At 53.0% G+C, this 24,540-nt stretch overlaps 1 protein-coding gene across 1 annotated transcript in view; it reads right to left on the reverse strand.

Annotated features, from left to right (window-relative positions):
- Positions 1-24,540, reverse strand: part of LOC308676463 (dynein axonemal heavy chain 2-like) — a gene marked incomplete at both ends in the record, with an annotated part of 124,685 nt that overhangs the window by 46,346 nt on the left and 53,799 nt on the right. Inside the window, 18 exons of the mRNA XM_081342277.1 lie at positions 1,152-1,243; positions 1,788-1,940; positions 3,179-3,331; positions 4,177-4,314; positions 4,411-4,547; positions 8,659-8,776; positions 9,745-9,963; positions 10,937-11,062; positions 12,531-12,683; positions 12,794-12,921; positions 15,077-15,257; positions 17,469-17,658; positions 18,247-18,350; positions 21,567-21,755; positions 22,768-22,878; positions 23,372-23,497; positions 23,817-23,915; positions 24,109-24,326. Coding sequence (XP_081198403.1) covers positions 1,152-1,243; positions 1,788-1,940; positions 3,179-3,331; positions 4,177-4,314; positions 4,411-4,547; positions 8,659-8,776; positions 9,745-9,963; positions 10,937-11,062; positions 12,531-12,683; positions 12,794-12,921; positions 15,077-15,257; positions 17,469-17,658; positions 18,247-18,350; positions 21,567-21,755; positions 22,768-22,878; positions 23,372-23,497; positions 23,817-23,915; positions 24,109-24,326 — 2,635 coding nt within the window. The remainder of the gene's footprint in view (positions 1-1,151; positions 1,244-1,787; positions 1,941-3,178; positions 3,332-4,176; positions 4,315-4,410; positions 4,548-8,658; positions 8,777-9,744; positions 9,964-10,936; positions 11,063-12,530; positions 12,684-12,793; positions 12,922-15,076; positions 15,258-17,468; positions 17,659-18,246; positions 18,351-21,566; positions 21,756-22,767; positions 22,879-23,371; positions 23,498-23,816; positions 23,916-24,108; positions 24,327-24,540) is intronic.

Below are 24,540 nucleotides of genomic sequence, written 5' to 3' on the forward strand. Positions count from 1 at the left end.
CCACCCCTGTCCCCGTGTGGTCCGTTCACCGCCGCGACTGTGCCGGAAACCCTTGCCAAGAGGCACGAAGACATCCAACACGTGTCACAATTCCCGCAGCTGTCGTCTCCACTGGAGCCTGACAGCTTGGGCGGAGCCTGTTGTTGACGACGCTGTCCGCGCCCGGCGTTACGCCAGGGCAGCTGCCCGCCCGTGGGCCCCTCGGGGACCGTGTCCCTAGCAATTCCATAGCCCTGATTGGATTAGGGGCAATTGGTGTGTGTGTGTGTGTGTAAATGGATGCGAGCCATTGGCTTAAACTACCAACTCGTGGTCGTGAAGTTGGGAGTGATAGCGGTTGTGAAGTTGTCTGGTTGTGTGGAGGCCGGAAATGAGAAAGGGGTTGAGAAGCCAAGCTGGGCACGAAGACAATGTCTTCGGCACCTCCTCTACGGGCAGGCCTCAACTTACGACCAAAGCAGAGCCCAAAATTTCCATCACTGAACGAGACGGTTGCTAGCTGAGTTTTGCCCCATTTTAGCATCTTTCCTAAGGCGGTTGTTAAGTGAACCGCTGCAGCTGTCGAGTTAGTCCCACGGTCGCTCAGGGAGCCCGGCGTCCCCCGTTGACTTCGGGGAAGGTCGCCAAAGGGGATCACGTGTTCCCGCGACATTGTGACCGACATAAATAGGAGCCGGTCGCCAAAGCGTCTGAATTTGGATCACGTGGCCACGGGGACGCTAAATGGTCGTAAGTCTGAAAAATGGTTGTAAGTCCCTTTTTCCCCCAGTACCGTTGGAACTCCCAACGGTCGCTAAACGGACGGTTGTAAGTTGAGAACCACCTGTACTGTTAGGACACCAGCGATGAGGGAAGGACCCCCAAGGAGCAGCGTTGAGGGCAATATGACCCAACTTCAAGCCAGGATTGTCTCTTGACCCCACATCCTGTTTTCTGGACCGATCCTTGGAAGACCACACCCCGCTCCTCTTCAGCAATTTCCACCACGTTGCTTGTGGCTGGTCCACCACTTGGAACAACTGCTGTCCCTCAGGAGCTTCTGGCCTCCAAAGCCCACCCCGGGTCTGAAGAACAGAGGGGCGTTCTCCCTGAAGCCCGTTCTTCCGTGATCTTGAGACCTTGGCCAACGGGCCAGAAAAATGGTTACTAACTTGGGAGGGTATCTCCACATCTTGGGAAGGTTGTCCTCAAAGGCCACCCACTGCTTCCTCTTGGGGTCCACGTAGTACTCGTAGACCGTGTCCTGCGGGGAGGAAGCAAGGACGTCAGTGTGTGAGGTGGACTTCCCAAAGGTGCTTTTTCCAGGAGGCAGCTAACTGGACTTTCTTTTTTTTTCTTTGAAGAGGTTTCGCTTCTCATCCCAGAAGCTTCCTCTGGTTCTGACTGGATGGTGGGGAAGTGAAAGGATTTATACTCCTGCCAGATTGCTGGTCCTTTGCCTTCTTTTAGAGGGCCCTTGAGGCCACTTGGAGGTTTGTCTGTGTCCTCGGGGCCACCTGAGTGGTGCAAATGGGCGTGGAGCCTCCTTTCAACATTTCTAAGAAGGCTCCACACCCATTTGCACCACTCAGATGACCCCGACGACACAGACAAACCTCCAAGTGGCCTCAACGACCCTCTAAAAGAAGGCAAATAACCAGTCCGGTTGCCTCTTGAAAAAGCACGGACTGGATGATGGAGAACTTCCACAGATGCGTGAGGTGGATCTTCTCAACGTTGCTGTCCAGGCTAAACCCAGAAGACCGCCCCCCCTACCCCCCCGAAAGCCAAGTGAATCGGAGCGAGACCTTGTTAGGGAAGGATCCCTCTATTTCCCGCAGGAAGTTGTCGATTTTCTTCCGGCCTTCCTCGTCCACGGCCGCGCACAGGGACCAGATCATGCTGAAGACGAAGTACATCTCCACCAGGGTGGAGTAATTCTCGGCGTCGGTGAGGCTGAGCTGGAGGGAACCGGGGAGAGCTTCAGGGAAGCCACCCAAGGCACTGGCTCTATGACGACTCAGTGCGGCCAGGTGGGCGGGACTCAGTGGGCGTGGCCAGCTGAGTGCCCCCAAGTTTGCCCCCGATGTCAATGCTGCAAACATTGACATGTTTTTGCACCGACAATCCAAGAGGCAGCCTTTTGCTTCAACTGTTGGGTATAGAATCACTAAAGCGCCGGAGGAATTCAACCCGGATGTTTTGATAAGATAAGGGACAGCCGCTTTCAAAGGGAAGCGAAACTTTGTGTGTTGAATTAGTTGGTCAATCTGATTCATGATGTGTAAATAAGGGAGGGAAATTCTGCCTGATGTGGTGGGTCAAGGGGAGGAGAATTCAGATCCTGGCATGATGTCCTGGTTCCGATTAATAAGACAGATCAAAGTACACTGCATGATTGTTTATTTCAAAAAAGTCTATAACCGTGGTGGCGAACCTATGGCACGCACGCCGTCGCCCCAGTCCTGGGCCTTCAGCTGGCTTTTTAAAAACCTTTTTGCTTTAGGCCTCCGTCACCATGTGCAAAAAAAAATATCAATCAATTTCAACTTCTCGCAGGAAAAAAAAGATCTCATAACGTTGGAATTGATTGATTGAACTTTTTAGTCCCACCCAGTCTGCTGTTACCAACGCAGCCACGACCACCCAATGGGCCAGGCCCACCCAGCACCCGACGGTACATAATTGGGTTTTGGGTTGTAGTTTGGGCACTTGGTCTCTAAAAGGTTCACCATTGCTGGTCTATAATAATGAAAATGGAGCATCGGCACTCATTGGGTGGATGCCAGAATCTGAATTCTCCTCCCCTTGACCTACCACATCATGCAGAATTTCCCTCCCTTATTTACACGTCATGAATCATGTTGACCAATTAATTCAACACACGAAGTTTCACTTCCCTTCGGAAGTGGCTACCCCTTATCTTGTCAAAACATCTGGGTTGCATTCCTCCCGCGCTTCAGTGATTCGAAACCAAAGAGTTAAAGCAAAAGGCTGCCTCTTGTCTTGTCAGTGCAAAAACATGTCAACGTTTGCAGCATTGACACCCGAGTTATCCACGCCCAGCCGGCTGCACTTAATCCTTCAGGTTGACCTGGCCGTGCCCACCCACCTACCCACCCACGCCCACCTGGTGGCACTCCGGTGGCCACACCCACCGAGCCATGCTCCCCACTCCCTGGCCTTGTCCGCCGCTTACCCCTTCCTCGGCCAAGGAGTTGAAGAGTTTGCAGAGCGCCACGATGCCGCTGTACTCCGAGATGGGAACCAACTCCTGGCAATTTTCCTTCTTGAAGTTCAGGATCTTGTTGGTGAATTTGTCGAACATCCGCTGCAGGGTTTCCGCTTCCACCTGGGGAGGGAGAGGCGCAACTGCACAGAACGGGCCAATTCGCCGGGGGACAATTCGGCAAATATACAAAAGTTAAATTCATTTCGACAGAATCGTGGCCAATAATAATAACTCAATCAGTCAATCGGAATAGAGCTGGAAGGGCCCTTGGAGGTCTTCTAGTCCAACCCCCTGCTCAAGCAGAAGACCCCTGAGTGGGGGGAGGGGGGGTCAACTGATTTTCCAAAACACTAGAAGGCAGGGCAAGAAACAATGGATGGAAATGGAGAGAAGCAACCTGGAATTAAGGAGACATTTCCTAACAGGGAGGACGATTAACCAGTGGAACAGCTTGCCACCAGAACTTGTGGGAGCTCCACCACTGGAGGTTTTTAAGAAGAGCCCTTTTGTCTGAAATGGCATAGGGTCACCTGCTTGTGCAGGGGGTTGGACTAGAAGACCTCCAAGGTCCCTTCCAGCTCTATTCTGATTGATTATTATTATTATTGATTGTTATTGTTTATTATTATTATTATTATTATACACTGATTGCATAATCATGGATGAGCCCACATTGCTCAAGACTGTCTAGTGGACAACTTTAAGACGGTGGGACGTCAACTCTCAGAAATCCCTGACACTAATGCATTCCTTTTGATATGTGCCTCCGTTGTGGCCTGCTTACTCTCTTGTAATCCCTTCCTCTGCAATCTCTCCGCTCTAGAGGCTAGCTAGGAGCAAAAAAAATATACAGGGATGGCCGGCTGGGGAATACTGGGAGTTGAAGTCCACTCCTCTTAAAAGTTGCTAAGGTTGAGGACCACCGGGTTAGTCCTCATCGTAAGCCCAACCCTGTCCATCGTTACCTTTGGACGCTTCTCGATCCAGGAGAGGACGTACGGCTTCCAACCCAGGTCGCTGTAGTCTGTGTAAACCATCCCACATCGGGAGACGGTGGCAGGCGAGGCGACCGCCAGGTTCTCCACTTCAAACAACAACGAAACCTGGAGGAGACACCCCCCCAATACCCATCAAACATTGCGGGAGCTCAACGGCTCCAAAGGAGCAGAAGAAAAAGAGAGTAGGTCCTTTAAAGTTACCTGCTCGGGCATGGCAATCCTCTCCCCGTTGATGAGGGTCAGGACTTTGTTGTCGTCCATGACCGAGTTCATGCTCTCGATCCACAGCGTGTCCACCGGTCCATCAAAAAGGATCCACTTCTCATCTGGTTTCTCGTCTGGGAGAAAGAGGGGAAGCTCAGTCAGAGCCCGCGAGGAATCGGAGAGATCAGAGACCTGCCCCACAACCCATTTGGGTCTCACACATCAGGACACGGGACCCTCGGGACCGTAGCAAGACCAACTGGTGAGGATGGCCAGCCCAGCTTGTTTTCCCAGAATGCCAAGAGGGAGACTCTTCTCCATCATTGTCCATCTACAGACGTTGGGGGCCACTCGCCCCACGGTGGGCGCCACCAACACCGCATCCGCTGCTTCAGTGAACCCCAGTCTAGACCTTCATCACCCAAATTCTCCCAGAGATTTCCAGAGAAGAAGGCGGTTTCTTCTAAAGGCATCTTAAGAGAGGTTGCCTGGTTGATTGATTGATTGATTAATGGATGGAAACTAATCAAGGAAAGAACCAACTCAAAAGTAAGGAGAAATTTCCTGATAGTGAAAGCAATTAATCGGTGAAGCTGACTTGCCTCCACTGGAAGCTTTTAATTTAATAATTTGATTTCTATACCGCCCTTCTCCCGAAGGACTCAGGGCGGTGAACAGGGCAATACATAATAAAAATCAGATACAAGAATTAAAAAACCATTAAAAAACCATTAAACATCATGCCCATAAAATCAATACATATTAAGTTAAAAACTAATTTTAAAAACCCAACCCCATCCCGTCAGACCAGGCCAGCTTGTTCGAAAAAGAATGTTTTAAGATCGCGCCGGAAGGAGCGAAGGTCGGGGGCCGTCCGGAGCTCAGCCGGTAAGCTGTTCCAAAGGTCTGGCGCGCCCACAGAGAACGCTCTCCCCCTGGGGGTCACCAATCGGCATTCTTTGATCGGCGGCACCCTGAGGAGGCCCTCTCTGTGGGAGCGCACTGGACGGAGGGAAGTTGACGCCGGTCGCAGGTGTTGCCGTAGGTAATCCGGACCCATGCCATGAAGGGCTTTGTACGTCATAACTAACACCTTGAACCTCACCCGGAGAGCAACCGGTAGCCAATGCAGCTCGCGGAGCAGAGGTGTAACATGGGAGTATCGGGAAACTCCCAAGACGACTCGCGCGGCTGCATTCTGCACCAGCTGGAGTCTCCGGGTGGACCTCAAGGGCAGCCCCATGTAGAGAGCATTACAGTAGTCTAGACGAGAGGTCACGAGTGCATGAGTGACTGTGCGCAAGGCATCCCGGTCTAGATAGGGCCGCAACTGGCGCACCAGGCGAACCTGGGCAAAGGCCCCCCTAGTCACAGCTCCAATATGCTCTTCCAAAGAGAGCTGTGAATCTAGAAGGACCCCCAAGTTGCGGGCCCTATCTACGGGGGGTAATAGCTCACCCCCCATGGCCAATGATGGGATAATCGGAATTTCCCGGGATGCCGGCACGAACAGCCACTCAGTCTTGTCAGGGTTGAGTCGAAGCCTGTTCCTCCCCATCCAGACCCGGACCGCCTCCAGGCAACGGGACATCACGTCGAGGGCATCGCTGGGGTGGTTTGGGGTAGAAATAAAAAGTTGGGTATCATCAGCATATTGGTGATACCCAACTCCAAAACCACGAATGATCTCACCCAGCGGCTTCATATAGATGTTGAACAGGAGAGGCGAGAGAACCGACCCCTGAGGAACTCCACAAATGAGAGGTCTCAGGGTCGATCTCTGCCCCCCTGCCAACACCGACTGCGAACGTCCCAGGAGGTAAGAGGAGAACCACTGGAGAACCGTGCCTCCCACTCCTAACCCCCTGAGACGTCGCAGCAGGATACCATGGTCGATGGTATCGAAAGCCGCTGAGAGGTCTAAAAGGACTAGGACAGAGGAACAACCCCTGTCCCGAGCCCGCCAGAGATCATTCACCAGCGCGACCAATGCCGTCTCCGTGCTGTACCCGGGCCTGAAACCCGATTGGTACGGGTCTAGGTAGTCAGCTTCCTCCAAGAACAAAGGGAGCTGATGCGCCACCACGCTTTCAACAACCTTCGCCAAAAAGCGAAGGTTGGAAACCGGACGATAGTTGTTTAAAATTGCTGGGTCCAAGGCAGGTTTCTTGAGGAGGGGTCTCACCACCGCCTCCTTCAAGGCGGCGGGAAAACTACCCTGACTCAAAGAAGCAGTAATCACTGCCTGGAGCCAGCCTCGTGTCCCCTCCCGGGCTGCATAAGTCAGCCAGGAGGGGCACGGGTCCAACAAACACGTGGTGGAGCTCAGCTTCCTCATGATCTTGTCCACTTCTTCAGGGGTCACAGGATCGAACTCTTCCCAGATTAAATCGACAAGACCGCCCGTATCCTCTTCGTCAGACTCTGCCCAGTCGGAGTCCAAACCGGTCCGGATCCGAGCGATTTTGTCCGACAGAAATCGACTAAACTCCTCGGCTCGACCCTGCAAGGGTTCCTCCCTCACCTCCTGATTAAGGAGAGAGCGAGTCACCCTAAACAGGGCGGCCGGGCGATTATCTGCGGACGCAATGAGGGTGGCAAAGTGGTTAGACCTAGCCACCCTCAATGCTGCGAGATAAGTTCTCGTAAACGACCTTAGTCGTAACCGGTCGGATTCGGATCGGCTGGACCTCCAACAGCTCTCTAGGCCCCGTCTCCGACGCTTCATCTCGCGGAGCTCCATGGAGAACCATGGGGCCCGTTGGGATCCGCGTCGGGTCAAGGGCCGCATGGGTACAACTTGGTCGAGTGCCTCTGTGGCTGCCCTTTCCCAGGCTTCCACCAGGGCATCGACCGAGCTGTGAGCAAAGGAGGCAGGTGGGGGCCCAAGCGCTGTTTGGAACCGCTCAGGGTCCATAAGGCGCCTAGGGCGGAACCATCTTGTTGGCTCAGCAACCCCACGACAGGGAGTGGCAAAATGGAAGACCATCCGCAGGAGATGATGATCGGTCCATGACAGGGGTGAATTAATTGGGGAACCCCCCCCAAGATCATCTAACCACCGTCCAGATAGAAAAACCAGATCGAGCGTGTGACCCCCCCCCGTGAGTTGGGCCCAGAATAACCTGCTTCAGGTCCATGGCCGTCATGGAAGCCATGAACTCCCGAGCTAACTCAGATGATCCCCCCAGGGATGGAAGGTTGAAGTCACCCAAAACTATAAGTTTGGGGAACTCAACCACCAACCCTGAGAGGATATCGAGAAGCTCAGGCAGGGCTGCTGCCACGTGTCTAGGTGAAATATACACCAACAGCAAGCCCAACTGAGCTCTGGGACCACATCTCAGGAGGAGGGACTCACACCCGGCTATCTGGACTATGGTGGCCTCCCGCGGACATAAGGTCTCCCTCACAACAACTGCCACTCCACCGCCCCTACCCTGAGCCCTAGGCTGGTGCAGCACCCGGAAACCTGATGGGCTAAGATCAAGAAGAGATTGGACAACCACTTGTCTGAAATGGGAAAGGGTCTCCTGCCTGAGCAGGGGGTTAGGCTAGATGACCTCTGAGGTCCCTTCCAGCTCTGTTATTCTGCTATTTTGTCTTCCTTCCTTCCTTCCTGATTGGACAGCCACTTGTCTGAGATGGGGGCTGGACTAGAGGATCTCCGAGGTCCCTTCCAACTCTGTTATTCCATCAATTAATGTGTGGAACGGCTTCCTTCCAGACGTCGCGAATGCTCCAACACCGGAGGTTTTTAAGAAGAGACTGGGATGCAAATGGCCTGAAACGGGGTCGGGTCTCCTGCCTTGGAGCAGAGGGGTGGACTTGAAGACCTCTAAGGCCCCTCCCCGCTCTGTAATTCTCTTATTCCGATTGATTAAATTCACCTGCCGCCCATCTCAGCTGTTGGAAGTTGATTCCGGGCAGTTCAATAAAGACGAGAAACGAAGGTTTGGGGGTGTGTGTGTGTCAACGCCCTCCCCGCATCAACCGAGGGTCGAACACGTCTTCCCGATGTTGCGGGGTCCACATCAGAAAAGGCCCTTCTCCTGGACCCCACCAGCCGAAACTCTTTGGCAGAGGGGGCCCCGTAGCCGGCCTCTTCTGCTGGAGCGAGTGGGGTGGAGTTCCCCGGGGTGTCTCTGCCCGTAACCCTCAGGGGGTGGGGTGAGGCCCCCCTCCCTCCCTCCGCAACCCAAACGGGCCGGCAGCCAAGCGCGGGGCGGGTGGGCGTGGCTGTACCTGCGCAGGCCATCCGCATGACGCTGGAGAGGATGCCGTCCGTCCACTCGTTGGTGCTGAGGTTGTACTCTCCGTACAGCTCGCCTAGTGAGACCGCCTTGGGGTTCAGGGGGTACTCCTGGGGGGGTGTGAGGAAGAGGAGGAGGAGGAGGAAGAAGTCAGAAGCACGCAAGAGCCATGGCAGGCAATGTCAGGCCAGGCACACACACACACACACCCTCCTCCTCCTCCTGCTTCCTCTGCAATTCAGGCCTCCCTGTCCCCCATTGGGCAGGGGGACCCAGGCTGCCCCTCTCCCACCTCCTCACTTCAAGGGGGGCCAACATCTTCTCTGTGGCTCTCAGTCGCTCCTGGCCGAGGAGTGGGGGAAAGAGAAGGAGGGGAGGAGGGGAAAGAAGGGACAGATGGATGGAGGGGGGAGGGAGGGAGGAAGGAGAGGGAGGAGAGGGAGGGAGGGAGGGAATGGAGGGAGGAGAGAGGGAGGAAAGAGGGAGGGAGGGAATGGAGGAACGAAAGGAGGGAGGGAGGGAGGGAGGGAGGGAGGGAGGAGAGAAGGTGGGAGGGAGAAGAGAGGGAGAGAGGAGAGGGAGGAGAGAGAAGGAGGAATGAAGGGAGGGAGGAGAGAGGAGAGAGGAACGGAGGGAGGGAGGAGAGAGGGAGGAAAGAGGGAGGGAGGGAATGGAGGGAGAAAAGGAGGGAGGGAGGGAGGGAGGAGAGAAGGTGGGAGGGAGAAGAGAGGGAGAGAGGAGAGGGAGGAGAGAGAAGGAGGAATGAAGGGAGGGAGGAGAGAGGAGAGAGGAACGGAGGGAGGGAGGAGAGAGGGAGTAAAGAGGGAGGGAGGGAATGGAGGGAGAAAAGGAGGGAGGAGAAAAGGAGGGAGGGAGGAGAGAGGGAGGGAGGGAAGGGAGGGAGGAAAGGAGGAAGGCAGGGAGGAGAAAAGGAGGGAGGGAGGGAGGGAGGGAGGAGAGAGGGAGGGAGGGAGGGAGGAGAGAGGAGGAGTGAAGGGAGGAGAGAGGGAGGAAAGAGAGGGAGGGAGGGAAGGGAGGGAGGGAGGAAAGGAGGAATGAAGGGAGGGAGGCCCCTCACCCGGACCAGGTTGAAGGCGGCGTCTCCGGCCCGGTGGAGGCTGCAGAGGGTGGCCTGCAGGGCCCGCCAGGTGACGGTCTTCCCGCTGCCGGTGTTGCCCACGATCATGGAGGAGTGGCGGGAGTTCTTGGTCTCAAAGAGCTGGATGACCTTCATGATGGTGAAGGGGATGGCCTGCAGCCCCATCTCCCTCAGCTCCCCCTCCAGCACTTCCTTCAGCTGCGGAGGGAGGGAGGGAGGGAGGGAAGGAAGGAAGGAAGGAAGGAAGGAAAGAAGGAAGGAAGGAAGGAAGGAAAGGAGGAAGAAAGGAAGGAAAGGAGGAAGGAAGGAAGGAAGGAAAGAAGGGAGGAAGGAAGGAAGGAAGGAAGGAAGGAAGGAAGGAAGGAAGGAAGGAAGGGAGGAAGGGAGGAAGGAAGGAAAGGAGGAAGGAACGAAAGGGAGGAAGGAAGGAAAGGAGGAAGGAAGGAAGGAAAGGAGGGAAGGAAGGAAGGAAAGGAGGGAAGGAAGGAAGGAAGGGAGGGAGGAAGGATGGAAGGAAAGAAGGAAGGAAAGGAGGGAAGGAAGGAAAGGAGGAAGGAAAGGAGGGAAGGAAGGAAAGGAGGAAGGAAGGAAAGAAGGAAGGAAGGGAGGAAGGAAGGAAGGAAGGAAGGAAAGGAGGAAGGAAGGAAAGAAGGGAGGAAGGAAGGAAGGAAGGAAGGAAAGAAGTGAGGAAGGAAGGAAGGAAGGAAGGAAAGGAGGAAGGAACGAAAGAAGGGAGGAAGGAAGGGAGGAAGGAAGGAAGGAAGGAAGGAAGGAAAGGAGGAAGGAAGGAAGGAAGGAAGGAAAGGAGAAAGGAAAGGAGGAAGGAAGGAAAGAAGGAAGGAAGGAAAGGAGGAAGGAAGGAAGGAAGGAAGGAAGGAAGGAAGGAAGGAAGGGAGGAAGGAAGGAAGGAAGGAAAGAAGGAAGGAAGGAAAGAAGGAAGGAAGGAAAGGAGGAAGGAAGGAAGGAAAGGAAGAAGGAAGGAAGGAAAGGAGGAAGGAAGGAAGGAAGGAAGGAAGGAAGGAAGGAAGGGCGTTCCTGAGACGGGCAGCCCTTCCCATCCCTCCAGAAGACCCCCAGCTGCCCCAGGGAGGGTCCGCCAAGCCCCCCCTCCGGACTCTCCCGGCCGGCCGCTTCCCCAGGAGAGGCCTGGCCTGGGGGGGGGGCAGCTGACCTTGCCGTAGTCGATGACGGGGCACTCGATGCCTGGGAAGAGGTCCTGGGTGATGGCGTTGAAGAGCGGGACGTCCCCGGAGGTCAGCTTGGCGATGTTCATGTCCTTCATGGCCATGAGCAGGATCTGCCGCCCGGGGAGGGAAGGGTCAAGGGACTAGTCCTCACCAAGGAGGGGTCAGGCCTGTCCCATAGGTGCTTTTTTTTAAAAACAAAAAATTTCAAAAAAGCCGCCGGGCTCTCTTGGTTTTCTTTTTCTTTGAAAACATTTCACTTCCCGTCCGAGCAGCCTCCCCAGTTCTAACCGAAGGTCCTCCCCGAGAAGAGAGCCGAGCCGAGCCGAAGCTGCTGGATGGAGAAGAGCTTCTCTCTGGGAGCTCACGCCCGGCCCTCTCCCGCACAGAGGCCCGTGACAGGCGGGGCTCGACTTACGACCGTTCGTTTAGCGACCGTTCACAGCTGCAGTGGTCACTGAAAACAGTCACTTAGGACCGTTTTTTTCAGGCTTGCAGCCTCCCCGTGGTCGTGTGATCAAAATTCAGAGGCTTGGCAACCGACTCATGTTTACGACGGTTGCGGTGTCATGTGACAGGAGGAAGGAGATAGAAAAGAGGAAGGAAGGAGAGAAAGAAAAAGAGACAGAGAGAGAAAGAAAGAAAGAAGGAAGGAAGGAGAGAAAAGAGGAAGGAAGGAAGGAGAAAAAGAAAAAGAAGAGAAAGAAAGAAGGAAGGAAGGAAGGAGATAGAAAAGAGGAAGGAAGGAAGGAGAGAAAGAAAAAGAGACAGAGAGAGAGAGAAAGAAAGAAGGAAGGAAGGAGATAGAAAAGAGGAAGGAAGGAAGGAGAGAAAGAAAAAGAGAGAGAGAAAGAAAGAAAGAAAGAAAGAAAGAAAGAAAGAAAGAAAGAAGGAGAAAAGAGGAAGGAAGGTGATAGAGAAGAAAAAGGAAGGAAGGAAGGAGAGAAAAGAGGAAGGAAGGAATAAGGAAGAAAGAGAAAGAAAAGAAAGGAGAGAAAGAAAAAGAGAGAAAGAGAGAAAGAAAGAAAGAAGGAAGGAAGGAGAAAAGAGGAAGGAAGGAGAGAAAGAAAAAGAAGAGAAAAAAAGAAAGAAGGAAGGAAGGAATAAAGGAGAGAAAGAGAAAGAAAGAAGGAAGGAAGAAGAAAAGAGGAAGAAAGGAAAAAAGAGGAAGGAAGGAAGGTGATAGAAAAGAAAAAGGAAGGAAGGAAGGAGAGAAAAGAGGAAGAAAGGAATAAGGAAGAAAGAGAAAGAGAAGAAAGGAGAGAAAGGAAAAGAGAGGGAAGGAGGAACAAAGGAAGGAAGGAAGGAAGGAGGAAGGAAGGAGATAGAAAAGAAGGAAGGAAGGAAGGAAGGAGGGAAAGAAAGAGAAAAAGAGAAGGAGAACGAGAGAAAGGAAGAGGGGGCAGAAGTGAAGGAAGGAAGAAAGAAGGAAGGAGACAGAGAAAGTGGTCACAAAATGGTCACAAAATGGTCACAAAAGGGGACAGAACCCCTTTAGCGAAGGCCTCGCTTAGCAGCGGGCGTTGGGGACCCTCATGGCGGCCGGTCTACCTCCCCTCCCCTCCCCTCCCCTCCCCCCACCTCTTCGTCGGAGAGGTCCGGCCGCACCCGGCGCTTCTTCCCGGCGTAGCGGAGGAGAGAGGTGAGGGCCCGCAGGCCGAAGTCGTAGTGGTCCTGCTTGGAGAGCTGCTGCACGGCCAGCGAGTAGAGGGTGAAGACCTTCTTGGCCAAGATCTGGGATGGAGAGGAGAAGCCGGAGGGCGTCTCACCGGGCTTCTGGGGCGCCCCCCCCAAAGACACCCCCCTCCCACGCCCCACGGGCCCCCCCCCCCCGCGGCCGCTACCTTGCAGTTGTTGAAGCCTTCGCCGAAGAGGATGATCTCGGCAATCAGGGTGGAGTCCGGCACCACCATGGAGATGGGGCGGAACATGGACTTCAGGTTGTCCGGCAGCTCCGTCCGCCCGGCGTAGCCTGCCAAAGCGCCCCACGGAAGAGCGGGTCAGCGGGAGGGAGAATTCCCAGAATTCTCCACCCACCCACCCCCGGGCAGCGTGTGACATGTAGAGACAGCTTCGGCCACTTTACGACGGGTGGACTTCAACTCCCAGAATCCCCCCAGTCAGCGGATGAGACGTAGATACAGCTTTTCTCACTTTAAGACGGGTGGACTTCAACTCCCAGAATTCCCTAGTCAGTGGGTGAGACGTAGATACAGCTTTTCTCACTTTACGATGGGTGGACTTCAAATCCCAGAATCCCCCAGTCAGTGGGTGAGACGTAGATACAGCTTTTCTCACTTTAAGACGGGTGGACTTCAACTCCCAGAATTCCCCAGTCAGTGGGTGAGACGTAGATACAGCTTTTCTCACTTTAAGACGGGTGGACTTCAACTCCCAGAATCCCCCAGTCAGCAGGTGAGACGTAGATACAGCTTTTCTCACTTTAAGATGGGTGGACTTCAACTCCCAGAATCCCCCAGTCAGCAGGTGAGACGTAGATACACCTTTTCTCACTTTACGACGAGTGGACTTCAACTCCCAGAATCCCCCAGTCAGCGGGTGAGACGTACATACAGCTTTTCTCACTTTAAGACGGGTGGACTTCAACTCCCAGAATCCCCCCAGCCAGCGTGTGAGACATAGATACGGCTTTTCTCACTTTACGACAGGTGGACTTCAAATCCCAGAATCCCCCAGTCAGCAGGTGAGACGTAGATACAGCTCAGGGCTGAATGCAAGGATCAGATTTTTCCTCTGATTGCTCTGAAAACCATGCTGGGCCGCTTTCAGAGGTGTGGACTTCAAATCCCAGAATTCCCCAGCTAGCCAATTCCTCCCTTTCACAGTTAAGATGTGTGGACTTCAACCATGCTGGCTGGGGAATTCTGGGAGTTGAAGTCCACGCCTCTTAATAAGTGGCCAAGATTGAGAAAAATCGGCCCAGAGGGAGCACGTTTACAGACCTGGGGATAGCAGGGCTCAAACTTTCCCAAGATTGGCAGAGGGGCATTTTGCACATGCTCAGGAACTCAATGCCCCAACCCTGGCTGAGGAATTCTGGGTGTTGAAGTCCACAAGTCATCAAAGGGTCATAGTTCCCTCATGCTGGCTGAGGAATTCTGGGAGTTGAAGTCCACAAGTCATAAAGGGGTCATAGTTCCCTCACGCTGGCTGAGGAATTCTGGGAGTTGAAGTCCACAAGTCATCAAAGGATCATAGTTCCCTCACGCTGGCTGAGGAATTCTGGGAGTTGAAGTCCACAAGTCATGAAAGGGTCATAGTTCCCTCATGCTGGCTGAGGAATTCTGGGAGTTGAAGTCCACAAGTCATCAAAGGATCATAGTTCCCTCACGCTGGCTGAGGAATTCTGGGAGTTGAAGTTCACAAGTCATAAAAAAGTCATAGTTCCCTCAGGCTGGCTGAGGAATTCTGGGAATTGAAGTCCACAAGTCCTAAAGGGGTCATAGTTCCCTCACGCTGGCTGAGGAATTCTGGGAGTGGAAGACCACAAGTCATGAAAGGGTCATAGTTCCCTCATGCTGGCTGAGGAATTCTGGGAGTTGAAGTCCACAAGTCATCAAAGGATCATAGTTCCCTCACGCTGGCTGAGGAATTCTGGGAGTTGAAGTCCACAAGTCATGAAAGGGTCATAGTTCCCTCATGCTGGCTGAGGAATTCTGGGAGTTGAAGTCCACAAGTCATCAAAGGATCATAGTTCCCTCACGCTGGCTGAGGAATTCTGGGAGTTGAAGTCCACAAGTCATAAAAAAGTCATAGTTCCCTCAGGCTGGCTGAGGAATTCTGGGAATTGAAGTCCACAAGTCCTAAAGGGGTCATAGTTCCCTCACGCTGGCTGAGGAATTCTGGGAGTGGAAGACCACCAGTCATAAAAGGGCCACGTTTGAAGACCCCCGAGCTAGATCATTTCAGACAAGTGACTGACCCGTCTCTTCTCCAGTGATGAAGCACCCACAACTTCTGGTGGCCAGCTGTTCCACTGGTTAATTGTCCTCCTCCTTGGGAATAATATTTGGGGGATCTAAATTCTAGGGTTTCCCCTCCAAAATATGGACGTTCCCCCCCCCCACACACACCCCACCAACCCCGGCAATCCCACCAGGCCCCACCTGGGTTCATGGTGATGAAGATGCCGCAGGACCAAACCAGGTTGATCTCGTGGCCTTCGAAGGTGAAGCGCGTCATGTTGGCTGCCAAGGCGGACAGGATGGAGAGGATCTGCTGGGCCACGACCGAGAGGACCTCGATGTTGATGCGGTTGAACTCGTCGAAGCAGCCCCAGGCGCCCGTCTGCGGGAGGGAGACAAAGCGGCGGGGGTCAGCCGGGAGACCCCCACCCAGGGTCATCAGAGCACAGCCCGCCCTCGACTTACGACTGCTCGTTTAGTGACCGTCCTGAGTTTACAACGGGGTTGAAAAAAGGGACCTAGGACCGTTTTTTCACACTTAACGTCCGTTGCAGCGTCAACATTCAGCTGCTTGGCAACCGACTCATATTTATGACGGTCGGGGGCATCTCCTGGGGTCCTACGATACCCCTCCGGACGAGCAAAGTCCAGGGGGGGGGAATCCCAGTTCACTTAGCAACGGTGTGATTCACTTAACAACGGTGGCGAGAAAGGCCGTAAAAAGGGGCGATATTCACCTAACAACTGACTCACTTAGCAACGGAAAAGCTGGGCTCAATCGCGGTCATAAGCCAAGGGCTACCCGTGTTTAGGTTTAGTATTAAATCCGTGCCATTTATTTGACCACAGAATTGGCTTGCTGCGTAGCACAGGCAGGCCTCGATTTACGTCAGCTCGTTTAGTGACCATTTCACATTATAACAGCAGTGAAAAAAGGTTGATTTGGGACCGTTTTCCCCACTTATGACAGTTACGGGGTCAAAATTCAGATCCTTGGCCACTGGCTCCTACTTATGACGGTCGCATTGCGACCTTTGGACAGGGCAAAGTCCACGGGGAAGCCGGATTCACTTAACAGTCGTGCCACTCACATAACGAGTACAGCGATTCGCTTAACAACGGAGGCAAGAAAGGCCATAAAATGAAGCAAAACCCCACTCGTTTCATTTATTCATCCATTTTATCGGCCTCCCATCTTACTACGGGGTTACAATGCTGAACCACTGCCTTGCTTGAGGAGGGGGCTGGACTAGAAGACCTCCAAGGTCCCTTCCAGCTCTGTTCTGTTCTGTTCTGTTCTGTTCTGTTTTCTATTCTATTCTATTCTATTCTATTCTATTCTATTCTATTCTATTCTATTCTATTCTATTCTATTCTATTCTATTCTATTCTGTATTTTATTATTCTACTCTGTTCTGTATTTTATTCTATTCTGTTATGTATTTTATTATTCTATTCTATTCTATTCTATTCTATTCTATTCTATTCTATTCTATTCCATTCCGTTCCGTTCCGTTCCGTTCCGTTCCGTTCTGTTTTCTATTCTATTCTATTCTATTCTATTTTTATATTATTATTCTATTCTATTCCATTCCATTCCATTCCATTCCATTTTATCCTATCCTATCCTATCCCTTATTTGTATTCTATTCTATTCTGTTCTGTTCTATTCCATCCTATCCTATCCTATTCTATCCTATTTTTATATTATTATTCTATTCTAATTCTATTCTATTCTATTCTATTCTATTCTATTTTTATATTATTATTCTATTCTATTCTATTCTATTTTTATATTATTATTCTATTCTATTCTGTTCCATTCCATTCCATTCCATTCTATTTTATCCTATCCTATCCTATCCTATCCTATCCTATCCTATCCTATCCTATCCTATCCTATCCTATCCTATCCTTTCCTATCCCTTATTTGTATTCTATTCTATTCTGTTCTGTTCTGTTCTGTTGTTCTGTTCTATTCTATCCTATCCTATCCTATTCTATCCTATTTTTATATTATTATTCTATTCTATTCTATTCTAATTCTAATTCTAATTCTATTCTATTCTATTCTATTTTTATATTATTATTCTATTCTATTCTATTCTATTCCATTCTGTTCTGTTCTGTTGTTCTGTTCTATCCTATCCTATCCTCCTATTTTTATATTATTATTATTCTATTCTGTTCTGTTCTGTTCTGTTCTGTTCTGTTCTATTCTATTCTATTCTATTCTATTCTATTCTATTCTATTCTATTCTATTCTACTCTACCCTATTCCTTATTTCTATTCCGTTCCGTTCTATATTCTATATTCCGTTCTATATTCTATATTCTATTCTATTCTATATTCTATATTCTATATTCTATATTCTATTCTATTCTATTCTATTCTATTCTATTCTATTCTATTCTATTCTATTCTACCCTATTCCTTATTTCTATTTTATTCCGTTCCATTCCATTCCATTCCATTCTATTCTATTCTATTCTATTCTATTCTATTCTATTCTATTCTATTCTATTCTATTCCACTCTACCCTATTCCTTATTTCTATTGTATTCCGTACTGTCCTGTATTCTATTCTCTCACCTGGGCCAGTCCGGAGTACATGCGGCCCATGGACTTGTAATCCAGGCCTTCCGAGCAGTTGACCACGATCACGTACATGCCCAGCGCCTTGCCCAGGTCCTTGACCGTCTCCGTCTTGCCGGTGCCCGCTGGGCCCTTCGGGGACCCTCCTCGGTGGAGGTGGAGGGCCGTGGTCAGCGTCATGTAGCACCTGAGGAGGCCAGACCCCGGGGGCTCAGTCCTTAACTCTCTTGCCTTTTGGCACAGCCGGTCCTCGACTTATGACGGTTCCTTTAACGGCCGTCTGAAGTCACGGCGGCAATGAAAAAAAGCGACTGAGGCCCGGTTTTCACAGGAACGGCCGTCGCGGCACCCCTGTGGGCAAAAAAATTAGACGCCGAGCCGCTGATTCCTATTTAGGACGGTCACAGCGTCCCGGGAAGTGTCGGGGGGGGGGAGGGCGTCCCATGATCCCCTTTTGCGAACTTGACAAGGGAGAAACCGGATTCACTTAACAACCGTGTGACTCGCTTAAAAAAATGCACTGATTCAGTTAGCGACCGAGGCAAGAAAGGTTGGAGAAGGGGGCAAACCCCCCCCCCTGCGGTCTCACTTAGCGACAGAAACGGGGAAGGCTCAGCTGTGGGTCGTAAGTCAAGGACCACCTGTGCAACTGCAAACTCTTCGCCCCCAAGAGGCAACCCACACTTTCTCCTCCTCCCACCTTCACAGGGGGTCCGAAAGCCCCCCATTCTTTCCACTCCTTCTCCCCCCCTCCTCCCTCCCCCCGTCAGGGCACCTGTCAGTCAGAGGGGTGATGACCAGCCTGCCAGAGTTCCCCAGATACTCATAGCCGTAAGCGAACTGGGTGTTGGTCTGCCGGATCACGCAATCGTCCAGGTCCTGCAAAGAAAGCTTCCGTTGGGGCAGGTGGGGTGGGGGGTGGGGGGAGAGAGATTCACCCCTAAGTGATGGGGTGAGGACCCCCTTCTAACTGCAGGGCCAGAGAGGGGAATATTGGATTGGTGACGGTGGTTTTCTTGCGGATGTTTCCAGACCCGACTACGGAACAACATCAGTGCTAGAAGGGAGGGGGGGGTTGCAGGGAGGAGGAAGGAGGGAAGAGGAGGAGGAGGAGGAGGAGGAGGAAGAGGGGAAGGGGAAGAAAGAGAAAAAGAGAAGAAGAAGAGGAGGAGGAGGAGGAGGAGGAGAAGAGGAGGAGGAGGAAGAGGGGAAGGGGAAGAAAGAGAAAAAGAGAAGAAGAAGAGGAGGAGGAGGAGGAGAAGAGGAGGAGGAGGAAGAGGGGAAGGGGAAGAAAGAGAAAAAGAGAAGAAGAAGAGGAGGAGGAGGAGGAGAAGAGGAGGAGGAAGAGGGGAAGGGGAAGAAAGAGAAAAAGAGAAGAAGAGGAGGAGGAGGAGGAGGAGGAGAAGAGGAGGAGGAGGAAGAGGGGAAGGGGAAGAAAGAGAAAAAGAGAAGAAGAAGAGGAGGAGGAGGAGGAGAAGAGGAGGAGGAGGAAGAGGGGAAGGGGAAGAAAGAGAAAAAGAGAAGAAGAAGAGGAGGAGGAGGAGGAGAAGAGGAGGAGGAAGAGGGGAAGGGGAAGAAAGAGAAAAAGAGAAGAAGAAGAGGAGGAGGAGGAGGAGGAGAAGAGGAGGAGGAGGAAGAGGGGAAGGGGAAGAAAGAGAAAAAGAGAAGAAGAAGAGGAGGAGGAGGAGGAGAAGAGGAGGAGGAGGAAGAGGGGAAGGGGAAGAAAGAGAAAAAGAGAAGAAGAAGAAGAGGAGGAGGAGGAGGAGGAGAAGAGGAGGAGGAGGAAGAGGGGAAGGGGAAGAAAGAGAAAAAGAGAAGAAGAAGAAGAGGAGGAGGAGGAGGAGGAGAAGAGGAGGAGGAGGAAGAGGGGAAGGGGAAGAAAGAGAAAAAGAGAAGAAGAAGAGGAGGAGGAGGAGGAGAAGAGGAGGAGGAGGAAGAGGGGAAGGGGAAGAAAGAGAAAAAGAGAAGAAGAGGAGGAGGAGGAGGAGAAGAGGAGGAGGAGGAAGAGGGGAAGGGGAAGAAAGAGAAAAAGAGAAGAAGAAGAAGAGGAGGAGGAGGAGGAGGAGAAGAGGAGGAGGAGGAAGAGGGGAAGGGGAAGAAAGAGAAGAAGAGGAGGAGAAGAGGAAGAGGAGGAAGAGGAGGAGGAGGAGAGGAAGAGGAGGAGGAGAAGAAGACGAAGAGGAGGAGGAGGAGAGGAAGAGGGGAAGGGGAAGAAAGAGAAAAAAAGGAGAAGAGGAAGAACAGGAGGAGGAAGAGGAGAAGAAGAAGAAGAGGAGGAGGAGGAGAATAAGAGGAAGAGGAGGAGGAGGAAGAAGAGGAAGAGGAGGAGAAGAGGAGGAACAGGAGAAGAAGAGGAAGAGGAGAAGAGGAGGAAGAGGAGGAGGAGGAGGAGGAGGAGGAGAAGAGGAAGAGGAGAACAAGAAGAAGAGGAGGAGGAGGAGGAGGAGGAGGAGAAGAGGAAGAGGAGAAGAAGAAGAAGAGGAGGAGGAGGAGGAGGAGGAGGAGGAGAAGAGGAAGAGGAGAACAAGAAGAAGAAGAAGAGGAGGAGGAGGAGGAGAATAAGAGGAAGAGGAGGAGGAAGAGGAGGAGAAGAGGAAGAGGAGAATAAGAGGAAGAGGAGGAGAAGAGGAAGAAGAGGAGAAGAGGAAGAAGAGGAAGAGGAGGAGAAGAAGAAGAGGAAGAGGAAGAGGAAGAGGAGGAGGAGGAGAGGAAGAGGAGGAGGAGGAGAATAAGAGGAAGAGGAGGAGAAGAGGAAGAAGAGGAAGATGAGAAGAGGAAGAAGAGGAAGAGGAGAAGAAGAAGAAGAGGAAGAGGAAGAGGAAGAGGAGGAGGAGGAGAGGAAGAGGAGGAGGAGGAGAATAAGAGGAAGAGGAGGAGGAGAAGAAGAGGAGGAGGAGGAGGAGGAGAGGAAGAGGAGGAGGAGAAGAAGACGAAGAGGAGGAGGAGGAGAGGAAGAGGAGGAGGAGGAGGAGGAGAAGATGAAGAGGAAGAGGAGGAGGAAGAGGGGAAGGGGAAGAAAGAGAAAAAGAGGAGAAGAAGAAGAAGAGGAGGAGGAAGAGGAGAAGAAGAAGAAGAGGAGGAGGAGGAGAATAAGAGGAAGAGGAGAAGAGGAGGAGGAGGAGGAGAAGAGGAAGAGGAGAAGAAGAAGAAGAGGAGGAGGAGGAGGAGGAGGAGGAGAAGAGGAAGAGGAGAACAAGAAGAAGAAGAAGAGGAGGAGGAGGAGGAGAATAAGAGGAAGAGGAGGAGGAAGAGGAGGAGAAGAGGAAGAGGAGAATAAGAGGAAGAGGAGGAGAAGAGGAAGAAGAGGAGAAGAGGAAGAAGAGGAAGAGGAGGAGAAGAAGAAGAGGAAGAGGAAGAGGAAGAGGAGGAGGAGAGGAAGAGGAGGAGGAGGAGAATAAGAGGAAGAGGAGGAGAAGAGGAAGAAGAGGAAGATGAGGAGAAGAGGAAGAAGAGGAAGAGGAGAAGAAGAAGAAGAGGAAGAGGAAGAGGAAGAGGAGGAGGAGGAGAGGAAGAGGAGGAGGAGGAGAATAAGAGGAAGAGGAGGAGGAGAAGAAGAGGAGGAGGAGGAGGAGGAGAGGAAGAGGAGGAGGAGAAGAAGACGAAGAGGAGGAGGAGGAGAGGAAGAGGAGGAGGAGGAGGAGGAGAAGATGAAGAGGAGGAGGAGGAGGAAGAGGGGAAGGGGAAGAAAGAGAAAAAGAGGAGAAGAAGAAGAAGAGGAGGAGGAAGAGGAGAAGAAGAAGAAGAGGAGGAGGAGGAGAATAAGAGGAAGAGGAGAAGAGGAGGAAGAGGAGGAGAAGAAGAAGAGGAAGAGGAGAAGAAGAAGAGGAGAAGAGGAGAACAAGAAGAAGAAGAAGAGGAGGGGGAGGGGGAGGTAGCGTCACCTGTGTTTCATCTGGGGTTCCATACATGGCCAGCAGGGGGCAGCCGCACACAAGGCAGGAGGCGGGCACAGCAGCCCCGCGGGCAGCCCGTTCTCTCCAGCAGAGGGCGGCAGCAGCAGCAGCAGCAGGGCCTCTCCACTCCCAGGGAGGGACAGGGCACGCCGGGTGCCCCCCTTGTGCAGACCCCCTCCCCTCCCGTTCCCCCGCCCCTCACCTTCTCCCAGTAGAGGCGCAGCTGGCTCAGCCACTCGAAGGAGGTGACGTCCAGCAGGCCGCTCCGGTACAGCTTCTCGATGACGTCGCGGGCGTGGACCTCCACCGTCACCAGGGCCACGATCTTCAGGCGCATGATTTTGGTCAGGCTGCCCCGGATGGCCTCCGAATACTTGTTGAGCATGGAGATCTGGTTTCCCCCAACAGACACGCACAGACACAAACGCGCACACACACACACACACAAAAAGGAAAAAGCTCAGTCTGCGGCTCTTCGTCCTGAGTGGAGCTTCCCAGTCCAGCTGCAGTCTATCTTAACAATTCTAGCGGCTGGGCTGGGGGCGAGGGAAACTGCAGAGGAAAACTGGCTTAGGGGAATGATATTCTACCCCAGGGGTCCCCAACCTTTTGGGCACCAGGGACCACCCGGTTCCGTGGAGAGAGGTTTTCCCGCGGACCGGAGGGGGGCCTGGTTTGGTTTACTGCCTGCATCCCCCAGACGGGACTTCGCTTGTTTGTGCGGACCGGTCGTTGGCGTGCCGCGGCCCGCTACCGGTCCACAGACCGGGGGGGGGGGGCTGGGGACCCCTGTTCTACCCCACCCTTTGACTGAGAGACGGAAAATCATAGATTCTGGAAAGACGATAGTCGGGCAGTAGATACTTATGACCACGACTGAGCGCAAAGCGTCTACGCCGGACGGTTGCTAAGTGAGTTTTGCCCCATTTCCCGACCGTTCTCGCCACGGCGCTTGAGCGAATCACTCCGGTTGACAAGTTAGTCACACCGTCGCGTGTCGGAAGATTGCCAAAGGGGATCGTGTGACCCTGGTGTGTGTGTGTGTGTGGAAACGCTGCGGCCGTCGTAAAGGTGAGGTAGGTTGCCGAGGGCCTGAATTTTGGTTGCCTGACTCTGGGGACGCTCCGGGTGAAAAAAACGGCTGTACGTCACTTTATTCCACTGCCGTTGCACCTTCGGACGATCACTAAATGGCCTGTTGCGAGTCCAGGACTCCCGGTGTTAAATTCCCCGGCTTGTAAGATTCATTCATTTATTGGATTTCTATGAGGACCACCCGCTACTACCTGTGCGGGCTCTGTGCTCAGGGCTGCTACAACCCCGTGGAAGGGTGTGTGTGTGTGTGTGTGTGTGTGTGTGTGTGTGTGTGTGTAGGGTGCCGAGAGTCCCGGCGGCAGCCTCACCTGCTTTTTCTTCATGGCTTTGAGGTACTTCTTGTCCCCGCGTTCCTTGCAGGTGGCCAAGCACTTGCTGACGTCGGCCGTCCACTGGATCTGGCTGGAGGTGATCACCATCTGGCAGAGGTTGCCAGGAAGGGGGGGCAAATCAGCCCATGGATGCCCATTTGGAGATTGGACGGGGGGGGGGAAATGGGGAAGGAGACCCACCTCCCTTTTCCTCAGCTTGATCTGGGGTGACGGGAGGAGGGCAGAAGGACACAATTCCTCCCTGGATGTCTCCGCTCAAGGGAGGGGACCCCAACATTTCAAGAAGGAGCCACGGGGAAGGGCTAGCAAAGTGGGGTCACGGCTGTGGTGGTGGTGGGGAGTCAACCCCGTGAAACATGCTTCCCCACTTTCATCTCCTCAGGTCAAAGAACTCCAGGATCATCCTTCCAGCAGGATGGGGATATGAACATCTGGGTGCCGGCCCCTCGGCAGGAGACCAGCATGTCCCACCACAAAAAGATGGGGCGCCTGGCCAGATTAGGGCTCGCCATCGCCTCAGCACCTGCAAGGACATCCCAGAGACCCCACCTGACGTCCTGCCCCATCTCCGCGTCCTCACCTGTCCGGGCCATTCCTTCACCCATTTGTCTCTCTTGGTCAGCATCTTCTTCAAGGCCAGCCGGCAGTTCCTCAGCACCTCCCTCAACGTCCAGCGCATGGCCCTCTCCACGTCGCACAGCCACTCCTGGGACACATGGAGTCTTGGTCACAAGGGAGGAGCCTCCCAGGCCCCTTCCTCGCCAGACCGTCCTGCAGAGGAGCAGGGATGCGCCACGGACTGGCGCCACCTTTGTCAACGCCCAACAAGACCAGTCGCGATCTGGGCCAGCCTAGAACTTGGGACGACGGGCAGAAGAGCGGGCAAAGGATTCTGCGGCAACCTCTTGAGCTCCAAGCAAGCCAGGGACAAGGATGGGTCAAAGGTCTACAGGATGTTTCACGCCAGGCGGTGTCTTCAAAACCTTTACTGGCACCAAACGATTCCAGGTGAAGAAGTGGCTCACCTCCACCGGTCCTTCCAGCAGCACGGAATGGGTGAAGTCCACGTATTCCCCATCCAGGGAGAACATGCCGAGGGCTTCAGAACGGTTGCTGGTCCCAATCTGAGGAAGGAAAGGAGAACAACGTGTCTCCAACGGTGCCCCAGGGGAGATCTGCTCCTTTGGCCTTGCCCACCGAAAGGGCCAAATCCGGGGAGAATCCTGGCGCCAACCAGCCACAGCATGACGTGGAAAGGAAGCCGTGGGGGAACCAAAGAGATCTGGGCCGGAGACCACTGTCTACCCCGAGTCGTACCTTCTGAATTTTGAGGCACTTAATGTTGTCAAAGCACTTCTTGAGGTGGGGCTGGACGGCCTCCGGGTTACGGGACTGGCCCAAGATCTCCAAGAGGTCATCGTTGGACAGGAAGTAGAAACGGGGGAAGATGTGGCGCTTGGTCTCCAAGTACATGTCAAGGGACTTCTGGATGTCTTCCAAGGCCGCGTTCATTTCTACCAGTTTGTCCAGCAGGCCTGCAGGGAGAAGCACAAAAGAGTCGCAAATATCTCCCTTGTCCGGGCCGAGAAACTCGCTCTCCTCGGGAGGTCTCCGAATCCTGAAGACCTCCGATGATCTTCTTCCTATCTCCAGTGGCTGAGGTAGGACCTGGAAAAGTCGGGTGCGGAGCAGGAAGGGGCTTCTTCCCTGGAGTCGTGGACCCTAACCCTCCACCGCAAGGAGGGAAAG

Source organism: Vipera berus (genome assembly GCF_964194415.1).
Source record: "Vipera berus genome assembly, chromosome: W".
NCBI classification, from domain to species: domain Eukaryota; kingdom Metazoa; phylum Chordata; class Lepidosauria; order Squamata; family Viperidae; genus Vipera; species Vipera berus.